At 38.4% G+C, this 17,636-nt stretch overlaps 2 protein-coding genes across 3 annotated transcripts; both read left to right on the plus strand.

Moving 5' to 3' along the window:
* Positions 1 to 8,439: 8,439 nt before the first annotated feature.
* Positions 8,440 to 12,386, plus strand: LOC104223918 (wall-associated receptor kinase-like 1). Its single transcript, XM_009775449.2, has 3 exons — positions 8,440 to 10,220; positions 10,725 to 10,799; positions 11,021 to 12,386. The coding sequence occupies exons 1-3, from the start codon at positions 9,374 to 9,376 to the stop codon at positions 12,196 to 12,198; spliced, it is 2,100 nt and encodes a 699-aa protein (XP_009773751.1). The 5' UTR covers positions 8,440 to 9,373; the 3' UTR covers positions 12,199 to 12,386.
* A 3,041-nt stretch (positions 12,387 to 15,427) lies between these two features.
* On the plus strand, positions 15,428 to 16,973 carry LOC104223919 (tRNA (guanine-N(7)-)-methyltransferase). 2 transcript variants are annotated; one of them, XM_009775451.2, is made up of 2 exons: positions 15,428 to 15,527; positions 15,991 to 16,973. In XM_009775451.2, the coding sequence occupies exon 2, from the start codon at positions 16,029 to 16,031 to the stop codon at positions 16,773 to 16,775; it is 747 nt and encodes a 248-aa protein (XP_009773753.1). In that variant the 5' UTR covers positions 15,428 to 15,527; positions 15,991 to 16,028; the 3' UTR covers positions 16,776 to 16,973. The 2 variants fall into 2 exon arrangements, with proteins under 2 accessions (XP_009773753.1, XP_009773754.1); XM_009775452.2 differs by having other exon boundaries at positions 15,429 to 15,527; positions 15,972 to 16,973.
* The last annotated feature ends 663 nt before the right edge of the window (positions 16,974 to 17,636 follow it).

The raw sequence follows: 17,636 nt of genomic DNA on the forward strand, positions 1-17,636 counted from the left end.
GCGTTGTTTGCTACTATTTTGTACCTGAAGTTGTGATGCACACAAATTAGTAACACAGAAGGAAAGAAGAAAAATACACAAAACTATTTAGATAGATAGCCAAAACTGTTAGCTCCCCGGCAACGATGCCAACAAGTGATCGGTGCCAACCCTGCACTACTACAAAGTAGCGAGAGTGGTCGAAGCAGCTTTTACCCGAGATGGTCAGGATCGATTTCCACAGGGAGCTAGAAATGGGAATTGGATTCCTATCTAAACTAGAGATGCGTAATTGCACTTCTAATTTTGGTCTTTTTATTACTCCATTATGCTAATAAGATGCTAAATTAAGCTAAGAGTAAGATACTTGAAAGGTTGTCTAAATAGTTAAGAAGGCACTAGGGACGTGACTTTCTCATAGGTGGATACTTGACGGGTTCTCGAGTCTAAGGCTAGGTTGTCATGTTGGAGATTACGATATAACCAATGCACTAAACTTCTCACTCTATACCTCTCGGTAGTTTGAGTGATTTTGCCTTAATTGACTTTCTCAAGACCAATTGGGTATGATAATTTGTGCAAGCAATTTAGGTTCAAGTCGGGTATTACTATCTCTAGGTTTAACCCTTTAATTGGGGCTATCAATCTCTTGAATACACCCCAATTCCTTGTTGGACTAATTTTCCTAGACTCAAGTTCTCTTTCTCAAAAAGAACCCAAGTCAAAAAGGCACAAATTAGTGTTTGCAACCACTAATTCAACATGAAAAATACAAATTAGTCCAAATATCAAACACCCATAGACATTCAAGCCTTAAAACTCAAGACCCATCAAATACCCACACTAGGGTCGAGCCACAACCCTAGCTAATGGGTCTAGCTACTCATGATAATAGAAGAAAACAAAGAAATAGATGAAGAAAAACCCATAATAGTTAATTACAAGCTAATATTTGAAGATTCAATGATAAAACTACTCTAAAATTACTCAAAATGGTTAAGAAACCCTGTTCACGAGCACAGCTCCAAGTCAGAATACAACTGATGACCTAAAAATTGAAAAAGAAATTATTTATACTAGGCTGAATTTTCTGGAACAAAATACCCCTGCGGGGGTAGTGCGGTTCGCACAAAATTGAGTGCGGCCACAGTGAGGCTTCTTAGCTTTAAACTCTAATCTCCGAACTTGGCCACCACGGGCCGCATGAAATGCACCGCGACCGTGGTAGCTTCTATTGCGGTCGGCACAAAAAGGATCGCAGACTGCATTGGTAATGAATCTCCAAACTCTAACTCTCTGAACTCCATCATTGCGGACAACACAATATCGAGTGTGGCCGTGGTGAGTCCATTGCGGTCTGCATAAAATGCTTTGCGGCCTCAATGCTTGAGTCTCCGAAATAGCACCTCTCTGAACCTCTTCACTGCAGACCGCACTAAATGGAGTGCGGCTGCAGTGGACCTGTTGCACTGTGCCTGGACTTGTTCTTGGTACTTGTGCATGTTTCACTCTTTTTTGAGATGGTTTTAATTAATTATCACCTTTTTGACCAAACCCTACAAACAAGTACAACATGTAAGCCTTTGAGACTATTTTGTACACATTTTAAATCAAAACTCAAGTAAGAAAGAGTGTAAAATGAACCATAATCCCTAGTTATCACTAATTCTTCCAAAATAGTGATTGAGTTAATGGGGAGTGAATTAAGCCAAATTTAAGCCTCTATGGTCACTAAAAACGAAAATAATAACTGTTTGATTGTTTATGGTGTCACATTCGGCTACCTTTGAGTGACATAAATTGACAGAAAATTTTTCAAGTGTTGTTGTGGATCTTCAATGTAAGACCCAAAGAACAATCCCTTGTTATGAACTAGATGTAGCATGTTGTTTGTGATTTGAAATGACTTTGCTTGTATCTGAGGGACTGCAATTGCGGTTGCCACATTTTCAGCAGTGGGGTGTGTCCAATCATACAAGGTTGCTTATGGCACAAGAAGTGCCACACCCTGATTGTTCGATTCATTCACATTGTTTCGATTGTTTTGATTGTCCAAAACTTCACCTATGTCTCATTCAATTTGTTCTCTTGGGTGTTGTTGTCATTTGTCCTTCCTGTTTGCATGAATTAATACCTTGAACTCTTTTTCAGGATCCAGTAATGCTTCAAACAATTCATCAATTCTTGAGGATTTTCTAGACATTCACTTGTAACACACAAGACTACAAACATTAAAGTTTCAATATAATCAATTTCAAGTCACGAAAGGTGACTAAACTACGAATTCTAACAATTCTTTTAGCCATAATTAATAACACTGTTAATTCTCTGGTAACGGCGCCAAAATTTGATCACACCCAACTATGTCTCCTAAGAGGTCTACCGATCATTGCAAATATAATCTGGTTTACAAGTCCGGAGTCGAATCCCACAGGGAATTAACCTACCAATCACAACTACTAGCTTCGCAAGAATTCAAGTAATCAACCTTCAAAAGTATTGAATAATGAGTTGATTGTTTACTGACTTAAAGCAAGATAATTAAAAAGTTATAATTTTATTACTAACAAAGCAAGTGTTGTAGACAAGATTAGAAAGATCTAGGATTACGATTTTCCCTCTCATCGGAATCCTCCCTGCCACGTCTCCTATAAATTCGCCTAGATATCCTTTACCGATCGTTAGCACTTTAGGTGTCGTAATTCTCTTCCGAGCAAGTACAATAATTTACTAGTCGTATTCTTCCGAAAAACGATAGCTGGTACTGCTTTACCGCTCACTAAGATCGCACCAAGATTTTGTTATTCCTAATTCCACCTTTAAACTCTCCGTATTGATTACTCAAATACGTTAAGAGTGGTGTTATTCAACAACTACTTAAATGCGTACCCTCTTTCGAGCAATACACACTAAATACGTACAGTTAATTAAGGGCCCTTCAACCAACAATAGTAATAATATAGTTGAATAAGTAGAGAAAAGTAAAGACAAATTTATATTAGACGCAGTGAAAAAATTATCTTTTAATAGTAGGTTCCATCAAACCCTAGGTGGGAATTTAGCTACTCATAATTGTTTGCACAAATTCAAGATTAGAATTTATAACAATGGAAAATAGGAAGAAAGAGGAAAAAACATGAAGTTGAATCCTCTCCTTGCTCCAAGTGTGTTCTTGTCTCTCCAAAGTCTTCTCCCCCTTCAAAAAGTGGCTAACTCTCATATTTATATGGTTTAGGGTTGAGTTGGGCCGGATTTTTCTTCTCCTAATTTGGATTGGAAAAGTTGAATTTTTCTGCTCTGGTCCTCGTCTGGCGAAGTGACCCTCGCTTTGATGTCTGGGAATTTCCTGATTTCTTCTGCTCCGGTCCCGGTCTGGCAAAGTGAACCTAATTTCGATGTCCGTGACTTTTCTCTTCAACTCTTTTTTCACTAATTTTTCTCCTATTTGATCCTTTTCCGCGCAAGTTTGTTCCTACACATAAAAAACACGTAATGAACATATTTTCACTTCAAAAGTGATGCGAACTCCCGCAACTCACACACAAAATAATACAAACACATTCAAAACATGCACTTTTTACCCTTCGTCAGTACATCCAAAGAAGAAAGTTACATGTGATCATTACTCAATCATCTAATAATCACAACGCTACATCTAATATTTCTAAATATTTCATTCTATACAACAACAACAACAACCCAGTGTAATCCCACAAGTGGGGTCTGGGGAGGGTAATATGTACGCAGACCTTACCTCTACCCCGAGGGGCAGAGAGGCTGTTTTCAGGAGACCCTCGGCTCAAAGAGGCAACAAGAGACACTATATTAGTACTATCAATAGACTCATAATAAAACAACATAAAATACCGTAAAATCTATAACATAACATAAATTCCATAAAAAATAAAGTAACAGCAATATAAGAGATATAGGAAATACGAGAAAGATGTAAGGTATTAATACACAGAAGATAAAGCCCATCATCAGTAGTTGATCAATAGCATTCTAAGACTAATTCCTAACTGGCTAGTCTCACTCTAGTGCGCTGTAAAAAAGACATCACAATTTTCCCTAACCTACAACCTTAATGCTCGATCTCCACCATTCTCTGTTTAGGGCCATGTCCTCAGTAACCCTAAGTCACGCCATATCCTGCCTGATCACCTCTCCCCCAATACTTCTTAGGTCTCCCTCTACCTCTCCTCGTACCCACCACCGCCAGTCGTTCACACCTTCTCACCGGTGCATCAGTGTTCCTCCTCTGAATGTGCCCGAACCATCTGAGTCTTGCTTCCCGCATCTTGTCCTCCATGGGGGCCACACCCACCTTCTCTCGAATATCTTCATTTCTAATCTTATCCTTCCTTGTATGCCCGCACATCCACCTCAACATCCTCATCTCTGCAACTTTCATCCTCTGGATGTGTGAGATCTTCACCGGCCAACACTCGGTCCCATACAACATAGCAGGCCTAACCACTGCCCTATAAAATTTACCTTTCAGTAACAGTGGCACTTTCTTGTCACACAGGACTCCCGTCGCTAACCTCCATTTCATCCACCCCACCCCTATACGGTGTGTGACATCCTCGTCGATCTCCCCGGACCCCTGAATAAACGACCCCAGGTACTTGAAACTACCCCTCTTAGGGATGACTTGAGAATCAAGCCTCACTTCCACTCCCGCTTCCGTCGGCTCTGCCCCAAATTTGCACTCAAGGTATTCCGTCTTCGTCCTGCTCAACCTGAAACCTTTGGACTCAAGGGTATGTCTCCAAACCTCTAACCTCTCGCTGACGCCGCGTCGTGTCTCGTCGATTAGGACTATGTCATCAGCAAATAGCATGCACCATGGCACCTCCCCCTGAATATGATGCGTTATAGCATCCATCACCAGAGCAAATAGGAAAGGGCTGAATGCAGACCCTTGGTGCAACCCCGTAATAACCGGAAAATAATCTGAATCGCCTCCTGCTGTCCTAACCCGAGTCTTAGCTCCATCATACATGCCCTTAATCACCCTAATGTAGGCAACCGGGACCCCTTTAGCCTCTAAGCATCTCCATAAGACCTCCCTAAGAACCCTGTCGTACGCTTTCTCTAGATCGATAAACACCATGTGGAGATCCTTCTTCTTATCCCTGTATTGTTCCACCATCCTCCTAATAAGGTGGATAGCTTCTGTGGTAGATCGCCCCGGCATGAACCCGAACTAGTTGTCTGAAATAGACACCGTCCTTCGCACTCTCATTTCTACCACTCTCTCCCAGACTTTCATGGTATGACTTAGTAATTTAATACCCCTATAGTTGTTACAGATCTGGATATCGCCTTTGTTCTTATACAACGGGACCATTGTACTCCACCTCCACTCTTCGGGCATCCTATTAGTCTTGGATATAACATTAAGCAACTTAGTAAGCCATTCCAAGCCTGCTCTACCCACACACCTCCAAAGCTCAACCGGAATTTCATCTGGTCCGGTAGCTCTGCCCCTTCTCATCTTACGCATTGCCTCCATGACCTCATCGACCTCAATGTCCCGACAATCACTTAGTATATGGGGGCTTTCGGCGTTCCTCAATTCATCTAGTACAATATCCTGATCCCCTTCCTCATTTAGAAGTTTATGAAAGTAGGTCTTCCATCTCCTCTTTATCTGGTCATCCCCCAACAAAACTTTGTCGTCCTCATCTTTTATGCACCTCACTTGGTCCAAATCCCGAGCCGTCCTCTCTCTCACCTTAGCGAGTCGGAGTAACTTCTTCTCCCCGCCTTTGTTCCCGAGTTCCTCATACAAATGAGCAAAAGTTGCCGTCTTTGCCTCCGTCACTGCCATCTTTGCCTCCTTCCTAGCTACCTTATATCTCACAATGTTCGCTCTCTTCTCCTCCTCTCCAGTGCTCCCCACTAACCGCAGGTAAGCCACCTTCTTCGCTTCCACTTTACCTTGTACAATTGCATTCCACCACCAGTCTCCTTTGTGGCCATCGGTGCGGCCTGAAGATACCCCTAACACCTCTCTCGCCGCCTTCCTTATATAGTCCACCGTTGTCGACCACATAGTGTTTGTGTCCCCACTACTTCTCCAAGCTCCCATTGCCGACAACCTTCCTTCCAACTCCTGGGCTTTAACCTTAGTCAAGGCGCCCCACCTAATCCTCGGGCAGCCTTGTACTGACCTCTGTTTACTTCTTATCATAATACTAACGTCCATCACCAAGAGCCTATGTTGCGTTGCAAGGGTCTCACCTGGGATAACTTTGCAATCCTCACACAACCTTCTGTCGCATCTCCTGAGGAGGAGATAGTCAATTTGAGTCTTCGCCACCGAACTTTGGTAAGTAACCAAATGCTCCTCTCGCTTCGGAAAACTCGAGTTTGCAATCACTAGATCGAATGTCTTGGCAAAATCCAGCAGTGAGATGCCCCCTCCGTTCCGTTCCCCGAAACCAAAGCCACCATGCACCTCAGTATAACCACCTGCAGACGACCCAATATGGCCATTGAAATCCCCTCCTATGAATAACCTCTCGGAAGGTGGAATACTACGAACAATGTCATCCAACCCTTCCCAAAAACGCCTTTTAATCTCCTCATCACAACCTAGTTGCGGTGCGTACGCGCTAACGACGTTTAAAGTACACTCACCCACCACCAATTTAATAGTCATTAGTCTATCATTCACACGTCTGACCTCTACCACCGACTCCCTAAGATGGCTATCTACTAGGATACCAACTCCATTCTTACCCCTCACGACTCCAGAGTACCACAACTTATACCCATCTGCGTTTCTCGCTCTCGATCCGACCCACCTAGTCTCCTGGACACAAGCTATATTAATCTTCCTCTTCTGAAGGATCTTCGCCAACTCTATAGACTTACTCGTTAGCGATCCTATGTTCCATGACCCGATTCTCAATCTATAGGCTCCCTTGCCCCCTCTACCTCCCCTGCCTCCCGACCCACCCCTGACCCCGGGCCCACTCTTTGCCCCACACTCTGCCCCACCTGAGGACATGCCTTTAATCTATCATCCCAGACTGCCGCCACTACACCTACGACAGATCTACAAAAGACTCGCTAGTGCACAACGGACAACGAATCAAACTAGAAGGAAACAAGTGACTACTTGTACACCTATTGAATGATTTAACTATTGTGAACTAAAGTAACATCAATTTAGCTAACACCAAAAGGAAAACAGTAGAACGGGAGGTACCAATTCCCGAGAACCAAACCTGTGTTGATTTGCAGCCCTCGATATACTTGCAAGCTCTCGCACCGCTTCCCACCGCCCTTTGTTGACGCTCGTCCAGGTTGCTCTCCTTTGCTAGTGCTCGTGCGCCCAACTTGTCTCCAACCACTTTGAGAATTTCCCTGAAAACACAGAAAATACCACGACCCAAAGACCAAAAAGGGCTATCACCGCTACCACTGGTGTAGCACTGAAAGTAACTAGCAGCCGAAATTAACTGAAGAAAAATCATACAAAGTACAGAAACAAAAAAGAGCTTCAAATGAAAAACAAAATGGCTATTTGCTGTAAGAGACAGTACAAGGCAACATTTCAGTAAATATATCAAGTCGGAATACAAGTACAACCATGTAAACAAAAGGAATGGGGATCTAAACTTAACTAAGCCCTTACAAGGATTAAAACCGCTATGCAATGACAGGAAATGAGAAAATTCTCACCTTAATTTCAAATTAAACAAATTGTCAACCTTCTAAACCTCCCAGCAATTTCAAGGGAAATCCGGTGACCGGAATTCAATACTAATAATTTTTAAAATGAAATTCTTGTAATCTAAACAAACAATTCAACTATAATTAACAGCAGAATTCACCAGTTAAATTCTTTAACAAAGAGAAGTCAGAAAAACAATGAAAGAACTTAGTAATTTTTTAAAAGAAATCCAAAACTAAAATTGATTTTCGTTTAAACCCTAGTTAAAACCACGAACTTGGAGAAAAGTAATTATAGTAAGTGTTTAGTTAATTCACGAAAAAGAATGAAGGAGAAAATAATAAATGAAAGAAAAGGAAAACGACTAAAACCAAAATAAGAAAGATTAAGAGAAGACGCAAACCAATTTCAGACGGAAATTCAGTTCATTTTAATAGTAGTATTTTTATTGTTAACTATTGATTACTTTCATCTGCAGTTGACGTGGCATAGTTCTCAACCAACCGCCTGAGTACTGGAAATCATTACGGTGAATTTGACTACTCATAGCTACTTTAGCTAGGTCAACTTTGAAATTTGTACTACCACATTTCTTTGGCACGTCTAGTGATATTTTTCTCTGTTGATAACGATTTCAATTGGCACATGAATCTCAATGTGGAAAAAGTCTTGATGATCGGTTAGAAGATCCAATCAGTGGGTAAAGCTAAAATAAATGAAGATTATTGAGGAAGGATGCAAAAGGTATCTCAAAAGCTATGAGATTTTTAATTCCCCTTCATTTTTTTTTCCAAACAGTACTTTCTCCGTTTCGTATTATATGAGTTGGTTTGGCTCGGAGTTAAAAAAAAAAAGACTTTTGAAATTTATGATCTTAAAAGCTTAAGGGGTAAAAAGTTTGTGGGGCCATGACATTTGTGTGAGTATAAAAATTTCTCATTAAGAGTAAATGAATAAAATAAAAGAGTTTAAAGTTGAATTATTTTCAAATTTAGAAATGTGTCATTTATTTTGGAACAGACTAAAAAAGAAAGTATTTCATTTAATATGAAACGGAGGGAATAGTTGATAATCATAGAGAATTGCACTTGTAAGAATTATTGGTTGAATATGACAACTGCACAAGTAGAGGCAGATCCAGTATTTAGATTTTATCAGTTTAGTTTTTAAGATTTTTAGCATTGAACCCATTGTATTTTTAAAGTTATGGGTTCAGACATAATATTTGTTGTAATTTTAATAAATTTTTACATAAATTTATGCTACGCGTTAAAAGTATTGGGTTCAGATGAACCAGACGGTCAGAGCAGCCCCTTTGCACAAGTGCAAGGACAAAAATTGAACTTAAGCTAGCAAATGAGATCTGGCCTACAACAATTTAAAATAAATTTTCTTGTAAAGACCAAGTCTTGGTGCAATATTGAACCCTACCAAAATTCAAATATTTGTTCAACAAGTTCTTTTCTCAATTTATTATACACCTACAGATGGGAGTACTCTTATTCATATTCTTTGACCTGCTCCAAGAAGACAACTGAGATATATAGTAATTAGTATTCTCCAAGTGAATTTCAATTCCAGAATTGACATATTACCTGTCAGGAGAAGAATATGCCTGCATAAAGCCTGATCTTTTACAAGTACAAAGTTCAAGACTTTAATCCAATTCTAACTCTCTAGAGCCAGAGAAAAAAAATTAAAATGAGTCTTAAATTTTTATTTCTGTTATTGCTTCTCCCTTTGCTTATGGTTTTAGATCAATCCATAGCAGCTTCATCTCTTGCAAAGCGTGGCTGTGAAGAGAGTTGTGGCAAACTTACCATTCCTTTTCCATTTGGATTAAGTGCCAGTTGTTCCCTTAATTCTTGGTACTTAATCAAGTGTGATCGAAGTTATAATCCTCCTAAACCTTTCTTGAATTCATTTCTGCAAGTTGAACTCCAAAGTGAAGTGATATCTGTGTCACTGGAAAACCAAACTATTACTACCTTAATTTCAATAATAAATTTTTGCAACGGTTCGAGTCAAGGCAGTAGAATCATCACAACGGGGACAGATTTGTCTGGAAGTCCTTTTTATTATTCGAAAGACAGGAACAAGTTGATGCTTGTTGGTTGTGGTAATGGTCTTGTGACACAGAAACAAAATGTGCTTTCGGGATGTACATCTATCTGTAGCGAAGGTGCAACGTTGACAGGATGCTATGGCATCAACTGTTGCCAATCTCTTGTACCTTTTGATCTTAGCTTGTACACCGCAAACTTCACTAACTCGGGGATTCAAGAAGGACCTTACCCGAAATGTTCTGCTGCTTTCTTGGTAGACCAAACTTGGGTTCCTGATGAAGTTGCACAGCCTTTTACTTTTCTTGGTTATGCTCCTGTTGTTTGGCTCTGGACTGTCCAAGCCAAAGAGCTAGAAGCCGGGTTGCTTTGCAACAAATCTGGTGTTTCTGTTAAGTTGGAAAATGGTACTTCTGTGGCAAATTTGCAGTGTCACTGTGGACCTCGAACACAAGGGAATCCATACTTCTCTAGTGGATGCCAAGGTATGATTGGCTTAACACAATCATTTGATATTTTTGTGGAGTTATGAGGTCTCTGTTGCATTGAACAATATCCTGCATATGCACATCAGATGAACCAGATTTCTAGGAAAAAAGACTGACTATACGATTAGGAGACTCGAGTGAACACAAGTTCAGAGCAAACAACAGAAGGCATTTTAACATAGCTTGAGTTGTTCTTATTTCAAATTTATGTCTGGCCACTGGCAAGACACTGTAGGGTCAAGTTGAGGTAAACTATATTGATATGTTCTAAGCAGTAGCATGTGAATTTCAATGTGATTTGATAAAGTTAGTACAAAAATTAGGTTGACAGTAGGAGTTTTTTGTTATGGAGTTTGAAAACTAAGAATTGAAATTGGAAAAAGCTCATTCACATAACCTCTTCAAAATAGAGGAGAGTAAAAAATCAATAGGCCAGGGCACTAATATTTGGTGTATTTCCCTGATACATACCATTCTAATATTGTTTTGTATGCCAATCAGCCATTCAAGGATGCACCAACTGCACAGAGGTGGTATACTACTCAAAGAAGCCAGCTTCCACTATCATTCTCCTCAGTAAGTCACTTTCTGTTGTACTTCCTAGCCATTTGAAAACTCAACACTGTCCAAACTACATCCAGAAAATGGTAGACATCCTAATTTCGATACTTTACTGGTTGCAAATCAAGAAGAAAGAAAGCTCAGTCTATAGGAAACACCCCGAAATTCCCTTCAAAAAAGAGTAAATTGCTTAATTCTAGCTTATTGGCTAATTCTCCTCGCTCCTATCTCCACAGGTGTATTCTTAAGTATTGGAGTGCTGCTTATACTGTTTGTGAGCTATTTATTATACAAAACATTCAAGAAGAGAAGGAACAAACGACAGAAACAAATGTTTTTTAAGCGAAATGGTGGCCTCTTACTACAACAGCAGCTATCATCCAATGAAGGAATTATTGACAAAGCAAAACTTTTCACAGCTAAAGAGCTGGAGAAGGCAACAGACCACTTCAATGAAAATCGCATACTTGGTCGTGGAGGTCAAGGCACGGTATACAAAGGCATGCTACCCGATGGGAATATTGTAGCAGTGAAAAAGTCAAAGTTGGTTGATGAAAACCAGTTGGATCAGTTTATCAACGAGGTGGTTATACTTTCACAAATCAATCACAGGAATGTGGTGAAGCTACTCGGCTGTTGTTTGGAAACAGAAGTTCCACTACTTGTATATGAGTTTATAATTAATGGCACGCTTTACAGCTTCATACACAATGAGAATAATGAGCTTCCCTTTCCCTGGAGCACGCGTTTGAGAATCGCCACAGAGGTTGCTGGAGCATTAGCTTATCTACATTCTGCAACTTCTGTTCCAATATATCATAGGGACATTAAATCTAGCAATATACTTTTAGATGAGAAATATCGCGCCAAGGTGTCAGATTTTGGAACTTCAAGGTCTATAGCAATTGATCAAACACACCTAACAACCAGAGTCCAAGGGACATTTGGTTATTTAGATCCTGAGTATTTCCAATCCAGCCAATTTACAGAAAAGAGCGATGTATATAGCTTTGGAGTTGTTCTTGCTGAACTATTAACAGGAAAGAAAGCAATTTCAACTACAACGAACGAAGGCAGAAGTTTAGCAACAAATTTCCTTTTGGCAATGAATGAAAATTGCCTCGATACAATTCTCCATACAGAAGTTACACAAGAAGGTAGAAAGGAGGATATAATGGCAGCTGCTAATATAGCATATCGTTGCTTGAACTTGAACGGTAGGAAGAGGCCAACTATGAAGGAAGTAAGCATAGCATTGGAAGCCATAAGATCACAAGTGCCTTCTGCAGCAGTAACAAATATTCAGGGTAATACAGAAGAAAGAAGTGTGATATCAGAAGTTTACACATGGACTAGCACAAATACTACCACCTTATCATCAGATGTTCATCCATTGTTGGTTGAAACTAGTTGATTATTAGAGCTTGTCACCAAGTATAGTTTTTGTAACCAGGGAGCAAAGATATTATTTTATTTTTCAGATTTTGTCTACTTTTATCATAGTGTTGCTGAAGATAGTCTGACTATACATACATGAAGGATATATGTAGGTCTAAGTGAATATTTATTTTTCACCTAATACATTTACTCATTCTTGATAAACATTGTCTAAAAGCCTAAGTTGTTAGAATTTTGACACTTCGTAACATCTTTAACATTGTCTCAACCAATTACAACTTTTTTCTAACTATCGAAGCGATTAGACTCAAACTCAGGACACTATATATGATATCATAGAATTTTTTATACAAACATACACTTAATGCTCGAATGAAGTATTGGTTACTTTTTTATAACATTTCAATAGCCGTTAATTCACGTAAGCAGATCCCGTTTCACATAATGAAAATGGAACTGCAGAAGATCACTTTTCCTTTTAACGGATGCGCACTTGTTACACAAATAGCTGACTATATTTACTGTTTACTTTTTCTAGCCGGTATACATGGATTATACATAGTTATACACATATTTTGCACGAGTTATATAATTTATATGGGAGGCTATATAGGTTAATTCTTGAGAAATTTTCATAAAGCACTATCTTTTAGTAGTAATTAGTCATTTATAGATACCATTTGCTATATTACGGATTATAGATACCTATTTGGGAAGAAATTCAAAAATAGCCAGATTTACAACTGGTCGTTCAAAAATATCTCAGTTTCAAAAGTAATCGAATTTTAGCCACTTTTCAGGTAAAGATAAATCTAAGCGAAAACATTGTTCAAAACCCAGAAAATACGTCAGCATATTATACTGGAGTTCCAGCATAAGTATGCTTGAACTCCAACATATTATACTGCAGTTCCAGGATAAGTATGCTGGAACTCCAGAATAATATGATGGAGTTCCAACATAAGTACAGTAGAACTCCAGCATAATATACTGGAGTTCCAACAAATATAATTGTCCAGTATAATATACTGGAGTTTGGAGCACCGGTGCTCCAGTCTCCAGTATATTATACTGGAGTCAGCAAAGTATACCGGTCCAGCATAATATGCTGGAGTTCATACACAGGTGCACCGAACTCCAGTATATTATGCTGGACCGGTTTCTGTTGCAGCGAAATAGTGGCTATTTTTCATTGACTTCTTAAACGCTGGCTATTTTTGAATGACCAGTCCGAAAACTGGCTATACCGTGCTATTTTTACATCTATTTGTGGTTATAAGATGTATTTGATATATTTAAGCTATTGTATTCATGAATACAGTAACAAAAATAGGCTTCGACTGTACTCATGGAGTGAAACATGGGATTACAGCTGGACAGATTATTGTATTCGACTGTATTTACGGCGTGAAATAGGGGATTACACTGTTTTTAAAACGGAAAGTGAATCAATTAACATAATAGACTCCTAATATAACTCAACAAACTCAATTATAACACACAAATTTTATATTTTCAATTATAAAAAAGATTCTCAACCGAAAAATACCCCAAAAATATAGCAATCTTCAGATAAATTATATAATACATCTGAATACATAAATTATATTAATTAAAAAAATATATAAATACATATAGCGAGACAGTGAATATAATGAAATATATATAATACAACGGGATACATTGAAATACAATGGAAAAAAAGACAGTGAATACAATGAAATATATGGAATACAACAAGATACATTGAATTACAATGGAAAAAAGGAGACAATGAATATAATGAAATACATGAAAATACATTGAAATATATTAACAGAAAATCAATTAAATACCGAGCAACGTACATTGATCTTCCTCAATTTGAATGAGTACTCAGGAAAAAGATGGGATCTTGGACTTGGTATACCGTCTTTACTTTCTGCAGAAAAAGGATAATCTTGAACTGAGGACAGGAAATCAGGAAATCTCCTCTCTTTGACATTCAATTGAAAGCTAAAATCTCTAAATTCTCTAAGAGGAGGAACCCCGAAAACATCATGAGTTTTCTGTTTCTTGAATGTAATAAACCAATTTCCCTATCAATTTCTTCGTCGATCTCTTTCTTGTTTATTTTCCATTTCACGGTCATCTTCTTTCTCTTCTTCATGCACATCGAATTGTATGTGACAATTTATACTCCCAAAACCCTTAAATCATATTAATAGCAACTTCAGAAAAGTATCATACGCACTAAACAATTCGAAATCAGCATCTCTGAAGTGGGCTTTGCACAAATCCGGTGGAAGAAAGAGGAGATCGGAAATTTTAATGGGATGAGGGAAGAGAATGAGATGTATCAAAGTAGAGAGAGAAAGAAAATAGTGTAACTGCTTAGCGTATTTAGTGGCTTAGGGATAGGAGGTAACCAAAATTAAATATTTTGCTATAAACTTTAAAAGGTATCTATAGAATATAATTTTTTTAAATGGTATTTATTTAAAATAACGAAGGTGTTAACCTTTACTATAGGAGGTAAAAATTCCTTAATTCTTCATCTCCGTTTCCCACTTCTTTTAAGGAAAAAAAGAGAGAAATTCAAAAATAGCCAGATTTACAACTGGTCGTTCAAAAATAGCCCAGTTTCAAAAGTAATCGAAATTTAGTCATTTTTCATGTAAAATCTAAGCGCTGTTCAAAACCCGGAAAATACGCCAGTATATTATACTGGATTTCCAGCATAAGTATGCTTGAACTCCAACATATTATACTGGAGTTCCGGGATAAGTATGCTGGAACTCCAGAATAATATGATGGAGTTCCAGCATAAGTACAGTAGAACTCCAGCATAATATATTGGAGTTCCAGCAAATATAATTGTCCAGTATAATATACTAGAGTTTGGAGCACCGGTGCTCCTGTCTCCAGTATATTATACTGGAGTCAGCAAAGTATACCGGTCCAGCATAATATGTTGGAGTTCATACACAGGTGCACCGAACTCCAGTATATTATGCTGGACCGGTTTCTGTTGCAGCAAAATAGTGACTATTTTTTATTGACTTCATAAATGCTGACTATTTTTGAATGACCAATCCAAAAACTGGCTATACCGTGCTATTTTTACAACAAAAAAAAAACAAGGAAGAGAAAGAAAAGAGATTATTTGGTGGACTGGGCCGAGCATTCATTGATGGGTAAGTGGCTGACAAGGGCCAAAATAAGTTGGATACGTAAAGCCCAACCAGCAGAAAAATACTAGGGCACACTACTCCCCTACCCTCTCTGATCTCTCTCACTCCGTGAAGCTAAATTCTGTTCTTCTCCGGAAATCTCAAGCTTTGGATCATCGAACTTCAGAAACAGGTATGTAAAAGTAGAACTTTTGAAAATCGGTAAAGGAACATATTCATTCACACTGCCTCTCTCTTTTACTTCCTGCTGTGATTTTTTTTAATTGTCTTTTAAGTTTAAATTCTTGAATTTTTGCCAGGATTCAAAAAATATAAGCTTCTAATTCTATAAAGTTCGAATTTTTAGTTCATTCTGTGAACCCCATTTACCAAATAGTTAAGAGAAAAAGGTGGGTATATAGTGTGTCTATGCAGTTTATGTGTTGTATTTAGCACAATAAGAATAGTCAAACCCCAGCAAGTTAATGATGATTACTCTTGAATTAGAGACAACTATGGTTTTTGAAATTGCATTACTATGTGCTGTTTTGGACTAATTGCAAATCAAGATGGATCAAAAATGAATTTTTTTTAATTAAGATTCTTGGAATTTTAGTGCTCAAGTTCTTGTTTTTAGTAATTGCTATGTTATGCAGTTGGAAGAGGAGGAAAAAAGAAGGGAAAAACTAAAAAGATGTTGGAGCATGAGGTTTCAAATCCTACACACAACAAGAAAACTGGTCTGCCCCGTAAACGTTTTTATAGAGCTCGTGCTCATAGTAATCCGTTAAGTGACTCGCATTTTCCAATTCCTATTTCCCCCGCTGAGGTTGATTATTCCCTACATTACCCTGAAATGGTTAAAGTAGATGGTTCTAAAAAGATCCAGTTTGCTGATGTTGGTTGTGGATTTGGAGGTCTTTTAATCGCCCTTGCACCCCTTTTCCCTGATACCCTTATGGTTGGGATGGAGCTGCGGGACAAGGTGACAGAGTATGTGAAGGAGCGAATTTTGGGGTTGAGGACAACCAATCCTGGTCAATACCAGAATGTTTCGGTGGTACGGACTAATTCAATGAAGTACATTCCAAATTACTTTGGGAAAGGACAGCTGAAAAAGATGTTTTTCTTGTTTCCGGATCCCCATTTCAAAGAGAAGAATCATCGTCGACGTGTTATTAGTCCATTCTTGCTTGACGAGTATGCTTATGTGCTTGCAGTAGGTGGAATTATATACACAATAACAGATGTTGAGGAGCTTGGTGAGTGGATGAAATCGTGTTTGGAAGAACATCCACTGTTTGAGGCACTAACAACTGAAGAACTTGAAACTGATCAGGTTGTAAAGCTCCTCAGTACTGCAACAGAAGAAGGACAAAAGGTAGCACGAAACGATGGGCAAACATTCCGAGCTGTTTATAGGCGGATTGCAACTCACTGAATTATCATGGTGAAGTTCTAGGAATTTTTGTAACTTTATTTACTGCTTTGAGTCTTCATACATGCTTGATGGTAAGAGATAAAATATTCTCTGTCTTCCGCTGTTGAGCCAATACAAATGTGGTCTGCGCACTACTTATAGATACTTCTTGTGACGGATTATGGAGATTAATCACCATTTGGCCTTTTCATCCTTCAATTTTGGTTGTCCCATTCTTGAGAATGCAGGTAGTTTTTATTTATTTAAGTACCTTATCATTTCTGAAGGCTGCTCTGCTCATCTACTCTTGTAAGCCTCTAGCTAATCGCTTAAAATGGACTTTTTGTTGCTGGATATGCTTAGCGGATAGCTGCAGAAGAATGTTTTGCTGTTAGTGCATTGTCATCAAGAATGTTGATAGGATAAGATAATATTTGAGTTAGCAGAGGAGGCTGTACTAATATTTGATAAAATATTAGCTGTACTAGAACAGGTACCACCTCTATTTAGATTCAAATGCTTATATTCTGCTTATATCATGCTCTTTGCTTATTCATGGTATATCCAGATTCCAGTGGGCAGTGACAAGTATCATTCTCGTTTGAACTTGACTTGCTACTTGTTCAACACATGATGAACCTTTTTATCAATCTGAGTGAGGCAAAATACATAAGTTACCCCCGAACTATGACCCAAATCCCTGTTACACATATATCATATACATATTTATTTGTTTTTTCTTTCAATATGCGTGTTGCTTTTTAATTATCACCGTTTGCTTGCTCTCAAGGTTGATGGGGCATAAAGCTTCTGGCAAGTCTTTTGCTATAAAAACTCTGTTTTGCACAACGAAGCAAGAATGATATGTTACAGCATGACCTA

This window comes from Nicotiana sylvestris, chromosome 2, assembly GCF_000393655.2.
Source record: "Nicotiana sylvestris chromosome 2, ASM39365v2, whole genome shotgun sequence".
Taxonomy (NCBI): domain Eukaryota; kingdom Viridiplantae; phylum Streptophyta; class Magnoliopsida; order Solanales; family Solanaceae; genus Nicotiana; species Nicotiana sylvestris.

What these genes read in the sequence shown, in the direction of transcription:
- LOC104223918 (XM_009775449.2), top strand. Translation starts at nt 9,374, where the DNA reads ATGAGTCTTAAATTTTTATTTCTGTTATTGCTTCTCCCTTTGCTTATG. An exon ending in CTTCTCTAGTGGATGCCAAG is followed by an intron (nt 10,221 to 10,724) that starts GTATGATTGGCT and finishes TATGCCAATCAG; the next exon opens with CCATTCAAGGATGCACCAAC. An exon ending in TTCCACTATCATTCTCCTCA is followed by an intron (nt 10,800 to 11,020) that starts GTAAGTCACTTT and finishes CTATCTCCACAG; the next exon opens with GTGTATTCTTAAGTATTGGA.
- LOC104223919 (XM_009775451.2), top strand. Translation starts at nt 16,029, where the DNA reads ATGTTGGAGCATGAGGTTTCAAATCCTACACACAACAAGAAAACTGGT.